The sequence below is a fragment of the Desmodus rotundus genome, chromosome 2 (genome assembly GCF_022682495.2).
Source record: "Desmodus rotundus isolate HL8 chromosome 2, HLdesRot8A.1, whole genome shotgun sequence".
NCBI lineage: Eukaryota > Metazoa > Chordata > Mammalia > Chiroptera > Phyllostomidae > Desmodus > Desmodus rotundus.
In genome coordinates this window covers 25,499,735-25,512,602 of record NC_071388.1, presented here as the reverse complement: position 1 = coordinate 25,512,602, position 12,868 = coordinate 25,499,735, and the positions used below count along the sequence as shown (strand labels likewise).

The 12,868-nt window shown below is 33.2% G+C and overlaps 1 protein-coding gene across 1 annotated transcript in view; it reads left to right on the top strand.

Moving 5' to 3' along the window:
• KPNA4 (karyopherin subunit alpha 4) overlaps positions 1-12,868 on the top strand; it is a 58,791-nt gene that overhangs the window by 24,374 nt on the left and 21,549 nt on the right. The window contains exons 2-8 of the mRNA XM_024563233.4: positions 5,210-5,254; positions 6,076-6,165; positions 6,276-6,305; positions 6,395-6,447; positions 9,282-9,377; positions 9,893-9,978; positions 12,052-12,138. Of these exons, the coding sequence (XP_024419001.1) occupies positions 5,210-5,254; positions 6,076-6,165; positions 6,276-6,305; positions 6,395-6,447; positions 9,282-9,377; positions 9,893-9,978; positions 12,052-12,138 (487 nt within the window). The remainder of the gene's footprint in view (positions 1-5,209; positions 5,255-6,075; positions 6,166-6,275; positions 6,306-6,394; positions 6,448-9,281; positions 9,378-9,892; positions 9,979-12,051; positions 12,139-12,868) is intronic.

Genomic DNA, 12,868 nt, shown 5'->3' with positions numbered 1-12,868 from the left:
GGACAGATCAAGTGTAGATGAAAAGAGGAAGAAATAGGAAAGGAATGGAAAAACAGACTTCTGTAGTTATATATTTTTAGCATTTTGTTTACCATATTTATGGATTGAACAACAATTGTACTTAGCAAGTATGCTTGGATGTGATGACCATTTGGGTTGAAAATACCAGTAACTGACTTTTCTCTGAAAATGTTTAGGTTAGCTTTTTGTGACATTGATTTGGCTCCTTGCCTTTCCATTCCTTGCTCCTGACATTCTTCAGCAGATCCTGCATGTGCCATCTTTTATAGTTTTCTCTTTTTGTATTTGCTCTATTTTCTATCTGGAACCCCTGTCTCTAAATGAACTTCCATTCAGTCTTAAAGACTCAGCTCATATTTCATCTCTTTTATTCGGTTTTGTGTTCTTTTTAACTGGCAAGAGCAGTGGGCCTTTAGTGCAACACATTACATTTATTAAATGAGTAAAATCAAATAACATGTTTAGCACTGAGTGTTTTATAAATGATATTGGTATCATTTATACCAATATAAATATATTGATTTATACCAATATCATTTATACCAATATGGTATTATTACTATTTTATACTGTTTCTGTGTCATAAGAGTACTACATCCTTAAGGCCATAGATATGCCATGTCTGGTCCGTCTTTGTACTTTTTAGTGCTTGGCAAATAGGCGATTAGTAAATACCTGACTGATTGAATATTTCCCAGCAGGTTCTAAATGGTATAGTAATAATCCATATTGAGGGAGGAGTGGTATGTATGTATATTTATAACTTTTTTAAAATACTTTATTGAGATACAATTTACCTTGTACAAAATTCACCTATTTTAAGTGTACAATTCAGTGATTTTTAGTAAATTTTCAGAGTTGTACAAACACTGCCACAATCCAGTTTTAGAACATATCACCCCACAAATGATCTTGTACCAGATTATTTTTTTTTAATTATTTATTTTGTTTTTGTGGTATTACCTAAGTAGTATATCATACACCTCATTAGAGCAAAAAAAGTGTTTAATTCGTAGAACTTAGCACAGTGACGGACACACAATAATTGTTTGTTAAATTTCAAAACTGAATTTCTTAGATAAAAATAGCATTCTGTGTTCTGTAAGATTAACTCTTAAATTTTTTGGCGATATCATGTCTGCTTTTGTCTGAGTTTAGAAGCTTATAATTGTATTACAAGCAAAGAAATATAGAAATCCTGGGCCATCTGTCTGAACTCTCCTCTTTTACTCAGTGCCTTTATCTGCCTCTTCCTCCCCATTTGCAGCCTTTGTCCTTTACATAGCTCTTAGGCCTATAAATAAGCCTTTGGCCAGTTTGGCAGCCTTTTGGAATTCTAATTTGACAGCTTACTGTATCACTGTAGGTCATGTGAATTCACAACTATTATATTCACATGTGATATATAAAACCCTTGCTGTTTAAGATTAGGAAAGACTTAGAAAAAGCAGCCTTATATACATCTTGCATAGGACCCTGGAGAAATTTTTTAAAAAAGAAGTCATCTTTGATTGAGATGGAGTTGTGAGTTGAAAATTATCTGAATATGTGATACCACTTTAAAGGCATTTGTTTTTTGCAAGAAAAAACAGGGGTAAAAATGCTGCTAGACTGGTGCATAGAATGGCTTTCTGCTTCAGTCTTCTCTTTACCTTGGAGGTAATAGCTTTTTTCAAGAGAAGAAAACTCTTGCTTTTTTGCTCTCTAATAAAGATTGTCAAATCTCTACTTCGCAAGTTAAGTTTCTGTGAGTAGTTATGTCATAACTAGTGTTAAATTGGTTTGATAAACCCTTTATTAATAGTCCCAAGTTATCAGAAACTCCAAATTTAATAAATAAGATGTACTGTAATAGGAAAAAGACTTGGTGTATATAAAATATATTTAACAGTAGTTGTTTTGGATTTATTTAGTAGGTTGCTTTAGTATGAAGTTAAAGCCCATATACCATAATCCTTCTTTGGATGGAGTAGTTACTAATAAAATCTTTAATACTTAGGCCAAAAATATTTCTGTCCCTTAGAAGTCTACCTTTTATTGAACAATCTTTTAAGTACTATATTTTACCAATTTTATTTTCTGTGTGAGATGTACTTTTTTTGTTATTGTTGTTTTATATTGTGATACAATGCACACCTCTTTGTCTGGGTATAGCTTTTGCTTTAGTATTAACCCTAGGCTCTAAAATTGGCTTGGACTAAGACTCCTGGGAGACAATATGGCTTAGTATTTAATTGGCTTGTATGAGACTGTAAATTCTAATCCTGGCTATCCTACTTTCCTACCTGTGTGACCTTGGCCAAGTAATTTAACTTCTCTAAATCTCAGTTTCCTTATTTGTGAAATATATATATATTCTTATTTGTAAAATAAGAATACAGATATACTTGATGTTTGTAAAATATTGATTTATAAAAGTCTTATTTGTAAAATAATATACATTTCTTCTTACCTCTTAAGATTATAATCATCAAACTATAACAAATGTTGAAACTCTTATTGTAATACTTGTTTAATTATTTTTATACACTTTGCATCCTGTTTTTCAGTTGTTTTTTTTTTTAATGAGTCTTGGTATTTTTTTAATCCCTCCTGTACCAGAACATTACTTAGTGATAGAATGAGTTGGTTTGGTCAAAAATTGAAGTGAAGGTTTCTGTACATATAAAATTAATCAATATATCTTGAGAAGGAATAACAGTGAATCCAAGGAGTTTGGCTCTGGAGTCCATCTTTTTAGGAGTTGCTGTATGGTAAGGCTTGCTTAAAACCTTTCACTCAGTTGGTTAAGAGCATTGTCCCCATGTGCCAAGGTTGTGGGTTCCATCCCTGGTCGGAGAACATACAAGAACCAACCAATTGATGCATAAATATGGAAAAACAAATCAATGTCTGTCTATCTTTCTCAAAATCAATTTTTAAAAAATTTTAAAAGTTACAGGCCTATGGCATGACTAACACTCCATGATCTGCTCAGCTAGGAATTTATATAATCAGATCACCTGTGAAGTTACTTTCTATAGAACCCCCTTTATCCTTCACAGGAGGAAATGAGGTGGGAAGATTTAAGTGGACTTAAGCCATTGTAATGAATAGTGTTTTACTCCAAAGTGGAGAGCCACGGGATGGTTTTGAACAAGAGTGTTATGTGATATGACTGACTTTAGAAAGGGGTTCTTTACTGAGTCCTTCCTCCCATGGAGTCTACGTATACAATTCAGGCATGCCTGAGAAGTTAAAAAAAAATTATGTTGTCATTTTCACTAACTTCTAACTGAAACAGTATTCCCTTTTGTTGACGATCAATATTTAAGCCTATAGAGAATTTTATAAGTTTATTTGAGCCAAACTGATGACAATTGCCAGGAAGCAAGATCTCAAATGCTTTGGAGAGGGACAGTTTTGCAGTTTCTTTTATGTATTGGCAGTTAAGGGAATGCAAGGAAGATTGCAGGATGGTGGAAGAAAGCAAGGCAGTTATTGGATTACAGGATAATTAAGGTTATGTGCTCTTTTGAGGATAGTCACACCTCTTCTGAAAAGAGGCATTTGAAAGGTGTCTTTAACCTAGATGTACAGAAACAATTTTTGCTTAAGGCAGAGATAAACCTTTTACTAAAAAGTTACATGCCTCATGTGTGACAACCCACCAGAACCTGCCCAGTTAGGAATTTATGATGAGATCATCCTGAGAGGGTATCCATTGATTTCACTCGGCTCCCAAAGGAGTCTCCTGCTCACAAAAAATAAGATTCCCTCTAAGGGTTCCTTTGGTTGCTGTGATAAGAATGGACTGGAGAGGAGGATGAAAAGAAAGAGTGGAAGGAGAAAGTTGAACCAATAGGATTTGCTAACAGATACAGTGTGTGAGAGAAAAAAGAAGAATCAAAGATGGCTCCATGATTTTTGGTCTGTGCAACTGGAAGGATGGAGTTGCCATTTGCTGAAATTTTCTTTGAAATTATTACTAGATCTGTACTATTGGATATATCATAAAAATTTTAATCAGTAACATAAGGTTTATAAAAATTAAAAGTTAAAAAGAATAAAAGAACCTGTAATCTGCCCTGGCTGGTGTGGCTTAGTGGATTGAGCACTGGCCTGCAGACCTAGATAGTTGGTTCACTTTCTAGCTGGGGCACGTTGCCTGGGTTGCAGGCCAGGTTCCTGGTTGGGGGTGTGTGAGAGGTGATAGAAGTTTCTGTCGCACATTGAGGTTTCTCTCCCTCACTTTCTCCCTCCCCTCCTCTCTAAAAATAAGTAAATAAAATATCTTTTTTAAAAAAGAACCTATAATCTTATTCCACATAAAAACTGTATGAGATGAGATATAGAGTATGTATATTCGTTAAGGATCAAAAGTTTGGTTTTGGACATAAATCGAAGTACTCATTAGACACCTAAGTAAGGCTTGGTGACTTGCTCTTTCCACTTACTATGTCTTAGAATGTGCAGTCATTAGAAAGACTGAGGTGAACCATACATAGAAGGAGTTTGAACTTGTATTGTTTTGAACATTTGAATGTTTTAGAGTGAACATATATCCACGTGTTAGGTGACTCTAAAATGAGAATGGTTACAGTACACAATAGAACAATTATGTGGTTATTAAGAAGAATGAGGTTGCTCTGTATATACCACCATGGAAGATCTCTAAAAATTTACAAGTAAAGTGAAAGTGAGGGGAAGAACAGAATAAATAGACAAGTGTGTCAGAATCATAGTGAATCTAACAGTGTTTACGTTTAGAAAGAGAGACTGGATAGGCAAGAGGGCTCCCCACCTTTTTTTCTAAAGCAGTTAATTTACTCATCATATACATGTATTACTTTTTAACTTGTCACGTTTCATATGGGGGAGGAGTGAGATAATGGATTCTTTTATTCTTTGTGTCTTTGTACTTTTATAATTCTTATGTTACAGTTTTTTAAATTTTGTGATCTATCTGGTATTATAGATATATTAATAACTTCAAAGACATTTTCAATATTTGAGAATATGTGAAGTGAAGATAGCAGATTTTCTATATAATACAATATGATCTTTACTATGAGTCAAATATTACACGTACAGATATGACTAGAAGAAAAGATAAGGAGATGTACATCAAAATGTTAATAGTGGTCTTCTCCAGGTCATGGAATTTGAGGTGATGTTTTAAAAATATTTTTCTCTTAATTTCTTATAGACTATGAGAAGACAACGAAATGAGGTTGTAGTTGAATTAAGGAAGGTAAGTCTAATTAATAATGGATACATCTAAGCAGCATTCTACATTATAGCATGTATAGAAGATAACAAATATATATAACTCTCAAGTGCTTAGCATTTCTTTTTCTTTTGAAAACTGGAAGATTTTGACTAAATTTGACAAGCTTTTGAAGTTGGCAAAATACAACTTGACCATTATCGAGAAACAAGTTATCAGGTGGTTTTTTCCTTCTGTAATTTTTAATGATATATCTAAATTGTAAGTCATAAGTATAGTTATACTAAATAGTTTTATTTGCAGTAGTAGTTACCTTGAAAGGAACCTGTTACTTATAAATTTCATCAGCTTTTCAAGTATTAAAGTAGTCAAGAATATATTTCTGAATTTGTCCCAAAGATTTTCAGTGGAATTCAAGTGACCTTTGATTTTTGTAAGGCAGTGTTGCTTTCTGTCTGATTTTTGAAATACCCACCCTTTGCTTTGACTTTTTTTTTTTTAGGTGATAAAGAGAAGCTCTCGGATGATGTATAAAATGATTTAGTACTTTTAAATAAATACTTAGGTTGGATTCTGCCTTAAAGTGTACACTCTTTTTTAATCACGTTTTTCTGGTTTTTAGTTTGTTTTTACATAGTTCACAGTTTATTCAAAATGTAATATTTGGGACTCAATGTTGCTGAAGTGTTTAATTCACAATTTGGTTTAATTTTCTACATGTGCATTTTATTTTAAGGCACTTCGTATTTCAGTTTGTAGGCACAGGATAGCCTAAATACTTTGTGTGAAAGTATTTAGTTTCATTTAATTAAAGTTTTTTTTCTTTCCTTTTTCTTTTTTTTAAGAATAAAAGAGATGAACATCTCTTAAAGAGAAGGAATGTACCACATGAAGATATCTGTGAAGATTCTGATATAGATGGTGATTATAGAGTGGTAAGTTATTGTTATTTTGGTGACTTAAAACTACCAGTGAAGATTTACATAAATATGGAATTTTAAAGTGACTTTTTAACTTAGTTTTTTCTCTTTATCTTTTTCCCCAGCAAAATACCTCTCTAGAAGCTATTGTTCAAGTAAGTTGTTATTTTTTTCCTCTCTTCATTATATTTCTTGGACTTCACTGGTGATTGTATATCTGTATCAAACCTTTTATTTTTTACAGAATGCTTCAAGTGATAACCAAGGAATTCAATTAAGTGCAGTTCAAGCTGCTAGGTAAGTTAAATTTTGATGATTTATTTAACTTTTATAGCTTCTATAGGAGTTCTGTTTTAGGGCTTCACTATATTCTAGTCTTGACACTCATTAAACTTTGATAACAATACAGAATAGCCATAACCCAACTGAATTTATTTAAGTTAGCCTCTGGTTTAGAGTTTTAAAATTGGCAGCAGTGTTCTAAACTCACAAATACATTGAAGCACAGATGCTAGGTAAAAGGTGATTTGATAGGTTATTTCTATAGACTAATTGGAAAACATTATTTTAAAAGTTCTACCTTTTACTGATTAATAGGTTTAGTTTAATAAAAACTTAGATTGTTCAATCCCGTCCAGGTAGCTAATTCTCACAATCTTTATATTGATCAAATAATAAATCGAGTTAAAAAGCTTAATGTAGCAGTGTATAGGCAAGTAGACATTAAGATTTAGGACTAAGATTCCCAGTCTCTTTTAAGGTAGTAATACTAAGTAATTTTGTATATTTCTGTTGTATAACCTATGCTCTCATATTTTAAGGGAAGAACCATAAAAACTTATTACTGAGACCTTTGTGTTAAAAGATAGTTTGGGGATGACATGGTCATATCATACACAATATAGTGGTTGCTTTGTATATTTATTATAACTATAAGAATAACACCCTGTGTTGTGGTTTGCAATAAGAAAGGCTTAAGCAAGAAATCGATCCTACTTAGAGAATTTCAAACTGGAAATTATAGAATTAGAGTGTTTAGCCCACTGCAGGTAATAGAACTTCTGAGAGAGGACTCTTTTTGTAGAAAGAAAATCACAGAAATTTTCACATCTCAGAATGGCAAATTAATGTTTATAGGAAGAATGATTAAGAAATTGATACATTATGCTTACCATTGTCAGAACTGATTATTTTATAGTTTTGGAGCAATTCTTCTCAATATGAGTTCTGTATGAGTTCTGCAAGATAATTAAATCCCTAAGGCAAGGGTTCTGAATCTCCCTAGGAGATCCTGAGACAATTTCAGGGAGTATACAATATCAAACCTATTTTCACAATAATTCTAAGACCTCATTTGCCCTTTCTCACTGTGTTAATATTTACACTGATGTTGCAGAAGCAACTGTGGGTAAAATTGCTGGCAACTTAGCACAGATTGACTGTGGCACAAAACTGATTTTACAGATATCTTGTAGATACTGCTTGTACTATTATGCACTCAAATAAAAAAGACAGTTTCTCTTTGAGAATGTCTTCAATGAAGTAGTAAAAAAAAATTTTTTTTCAAGATTTTATTTATTTTTAGAGAGAGGAGAAGGAAGGGAAAAAGAGGGGGAGTGAAACATCAGGGTGTGATTGCCTCTAGCATACCCCCTACTGGAGACATAGCCTGCAAACCAGGCATGTGCCCTGACTGGGGAATCAAACCAGCGACGCTTTGGTTCACAGGCCCACACTCAATCCACTGAGCTACACCGGCCAGGGCTTAAATTTTTTTTTTTTTTTTTTTTTTTTTTGTGGGGCGTGGGGGTTAAATCTTGTACCTCAATTAAAAAACACTGGATTATTTCATACTTTGTGCTAAGAATTGTGCCATGTGTTATGGAAAATACTGTGAAAAAGCATGTGGTATAATTCTTGCCCTATAATAAGTTTAGAGCCTGATTAGGAAGGCAGAGCTATGTAAAAATAGTGATAATTAACAGCAAACATAAACATGTTCTATGTAAATATTCTTTTAGTAATTCAGAGAATTTAGAATTCAGAGAGGTTACTGTGAAAACAGAATTTGAAATGGGCTTTGAATATGTAGAGTTTGAATAGACAGAAAAGAAGGGCATCCCAACTGCAAAGAATAGGATGTGAAGGGCCTGAAAGTGCAATTGAAATGGTGGGACAGAGAACTGACCTTTTGTTGAACTACAGAGAGTAAGATTAGTTAGGTAAAATGAAGCCAACTTTTTTGGAGTGGTTTAAAGCTAGGTATCGGAGTTTGCATTGATAAGGTAGTAAATAAGTAGGCATCACTTGGTTTATATAGGGGTATGATCTCATTAAGCTTTCTTGAGAATTGAATTTCTCTGTCAGTGCACAGGATTTAAATGGGTGATTGGGGTTAGGCCACACTGAGGGCTTAGTCTACCACATGTGTAAATAGGCAGCAAGGCACCAATAGGCATTTTGTTGTTTTACCCTCTAAGCGCAGTGAGAGCAAGGACGTGTCTGTCTTCTTGTTCACCTTAGTATCTCCAATATCTCTTTGGGCGTGTTTCTATGTATTGCTGTGCTTTAGAGAATGTTGTTGAGCTTATATGACCTTTGATTTGGTGTGTGCCGTAGGATGAAATACTGGACACTAGTATCAACTATACACTTGTATCAGCAGCCTAACTGCTATTGTCCTTTATCTATCGGTATTGTGACCTGGGGTGGATAATTTGGGATATTTTGGTGACCTCTTAATTCCTTTGTTAGCAAGGAAAATAACATGATGAAGGAGTCTACCCACTTTTTTTCTCTGATTTCAAAATTAAGTCTAGAGGTAACACAAAAAACATTTAGTTGTCTTTTTATGTCATATTTGGGACTTTATTGAGAATAATATCACTGTACTAATTAAAAATGCAATACAGTGGTTAGGTCTACCATATTTTCCTAATTATTAATCTCTGAATTAATCCTTTCATAGAGAGAAATGGTTGTGTTATATAAATTAAAAAGTAGCTTTTCAGAGAGTATTTGTGCCAAATATTCAGACTTACTATAATCTCTATATCAAATATGAATTTGAATTTAATGATCATATAATTAATGTGACTAAGTTTCACAGAGGGTATGTATATCTCTTATAGGAAGCTTTTGTCCAGTGATCGAAACCCACCAATTGATGACTTAATAAAATCTGGAATATTGCCTATTTTAGTCCATTGTCTTGAAAGAGATGACAAGTAAGTACATTATTTTAAGAAATAATTTAAGATGTATCTTTTTCAGAAGATAAGATTTTCTAGTAATTAGTTTGATTTTTAAATTTAAAACCAGTCCTACTAAATGGAGTTGAAAAGCCAAAGTAGAAAACAATGCAAAGTGTTGACACCAGGAGATGAAAGTGAAAGCCAAAGAGGAGCTTGAAAATGACACATGTAACTTTTAAACTTTGAAAAGTGGCAAGAAATAGTTTGACCAGATAGGTACTTGAGAAAACTGTTGGGGTAGTAATTTGCAGGTATCTTATTAAAGAGTTCTTACTAAAAAATAAGGATATCTGAGCAGGCTGTATGCGTTTTAAACTGAAGAAAAATTTTAAATAATCATTGGAAGTTTAACAGAAGTTCTGGATGCATAGATACCTCTTGAAACAAACTATTCAGAGTTTTTATAATGCTCTAGAAGGGAGGAATGGTTGGTAGATACTTGGGCCAATGTAAAATCCCTACTGTTTAAAATTATTTTTTTTTTATAGTCCTTCTTTACAGTTTGAAGCTGCATGGGCTTTGACAAACATTGCGTCTGGAACCTCTGAACAAACTCAAGCAGTAGTTCAGTCCAGTAAGTTGGTTAACAGAAAAAATTCTGATATTTTTTTTAAAGATGTTAGTAAAAATAGTCATTCTACTAAAAAGAATAGAACTATTTACACCATAAAAAAATAATTATTCAATAACATAAGATAGTTGAAATAGGCCAACTTAGGTATGTTACTTGGGTCATCTTGTACCAATAACTGGCATTTTCTATTTCCAAAAATTCATTTGATTCAAAAGGACATTTCCTAATTAATTATAGTAGCAGATTACATTATTGTAATTAGACTTTATTTGTCAGACATTATAGAAATAAAGGTGTTTTTCCCATACTGCCTCTGGGCCTGTCTTAATGATATTTCTATCATACGTTTCAGAGTAATCTTTTGTAAGGTGTTCCTGTTCAAAGGATAACTTCACATTTTTTTTTCATTGTTTTATAATAAGATTGTTTTTCTTTATTGTTTCAAGAAGTGAGAAATCATTATTGGAAGTAGTAACCTGAGTGTATTTTTTTTCATAAATACTATTTGATTCTTCTATCAAAGAAATAATTTTTTACACAACTGCCAGAAATTAATTTTAAAGAAGGTACTTTTAAAATTCTTTTTTCAGCCCTGGCTGGCATGGCTCAGTGGATTGGGCGTGGGCTGCGAACCGGAGGGTTGCTGGTTCGATTCCCAGTCAGGGCACATGCCTGGGTTACAGGCCAGGTCCCCAGTGGGGACCACATGAGAGACAACCACACATTGATATTTCTCTCTCTCCCTCCCTTCCCCTTCTCTAAAAATAAATAAATAAAATCTTTAAAAAAAAAAAAAAAAAAAATTCTTTTTTCAGTGTATAAGCTTTTACACTTGTCTGAACTTGTTAAAATCTTAGGCACCAATTTCTACATGATTTTGAAGGGGAACAAAAGAGTTTTCTGAGTAAACATTTCACTGTAGACACTTGTAATATTACATAGGATATTCAATAATCACATTAAGCCTTAATAAAACTGGTTTAGTGTTGGGTTCAGGTAGTTTTATTTTTGTCCTTTTAGGGTTTTTGTTAATGTTTTGTACAGTTGACTATTCAGTAAATTTTTTAAAGATTTTATTTATTTATTTTTAGAGAAAGGGAAAGGGAGGGAGACAGGAGAGGGAGAAAAATGTCATTGTGTGAGAAAAACATCGATAGGTTGCCTCTCGCATGCCCCCAACCGGGGACCTGGCCTGCAACCCAGGTATGTGCCCTGATGGGGAATCAAATCAGCAACATTCAGTTGGTAGGCCAGTGTTCAATCCACTAAGCCATACCAGCCAGGGCTGACTATTCAGTAAATTCTATATAATCTCAAGACAATGTCTTAACCCCTTACTCTTTTCCCTTTCTATTTATGTGCTCTTTAAAGATTAGAAAAGAGACCTAGAATTTGTTTTACCACTGCTAGTCTGTCTTAATATACCAAAAATAATGAATAAATACTTTTTATTAAAAGTAAGTATGATCGAAATGTATTTACTCAAATAGAGTTTTTGAAAGGAAATAGAAGAATCATTTGCTCAGTGCAGTATTCTGTTCACATACAAACCTTTCTCTGTGTTTGCTACCCTTGTTAAACAACAAAATTATTTCTGATTCAGAAAGTCTCAGATGGCATAAGAATCACTGACCTAAGGATCCATGTAATATTATTCATGTGATATAATTCAAAAGCTGCTTTAACAATTGGACTCTTTATTTTTTAATTTGAAGATGATGCTTAATCTATAAGGAATTAATCTTAAAATTGGAATTAAATTCAAGTTTAGTTGTGAATGAATTCTTACCAACTTAATTTGATACTTGTATGTTAAAACCAATTTCAGTGCTAAGTAGTCTGCTAATCAATTTTCCTCTACTGTTATTCTAATGAAAATTATATAATGAAAATATATTTCAAGTATTTTTTGATAGGTTCCTTTCTTTTGAGATTTCAACAACAACAAAAAAATAACAAGATTGATGTTGGTTTAGATTATAGTATCTTCAACCTCTTTTTCAGTTTTATTGAGATATAATTGACATATAACTGCATTTAGACTTAAATGGTCTTAATGTTTTCCTCCTTCAGATGCTGTGCCACTTTTCCTGAGGCTTCTCCATTCACCTCATCAAAATGTCTGTGAGCAAGCAGTATGGGCATTGGGAAATATCATAGGTTTGTCTTAAATTTGTAATAGTACTCCAACAGTTGTTACCATGTACTATTGTAATAAAAATGACTTTTAGTAGTTGAAAAGGAAAAACAGTTTGTCTCTTGTACTGGTTTTTGTAAAATAGTTTACGAAAACTGAAGCTATTTAAGTATAAACCAATAGTAAACAAAATGAACATTTTTAAAAAAGATTTTATTTATTTTTAGAGAGAAGGGGAGGGAAGGAGAAAGAAAAAGGGAGAGAAACATCAATGTGTGGTTGCCTCTCCCGTGCCCCATACTGGGGACCTGGCCCGTAACCCAGGCATGTGCCCTGACCTGGAATGGAACCTGTGACCTTTTGGTTCGCAGGCTGGAGCTTAATCCACTGAGCCACACCAGCCAGGGCAAGAATTGTTTTTTAACATGAATACATACTTCAACCAAACACAGAAATTGAGAAAACTATTTTCTAGTGGAGAACAGGAAAAAATCTGGGGTCTGAACTGTGTTGTATTTCTTGATGTTAAAATTTATTTTTGCCTAGATTTGTTATCCTTGCATGGAAATATGTCCTTTTTATATGCTATATCTCCTTTTTTTTATTCTTTTGGGGGGCCAAAATGGAAGGCAAGGGATGGTTAGGGTTTCATAATTATCAGTTTTCAGAAGGCACAATTTGTCTGTAAACTTTCTTGGCCACTGAAATACAGTGTGGGGCAAACATAAGTTTACAAAGTGAGTATGCAAAACA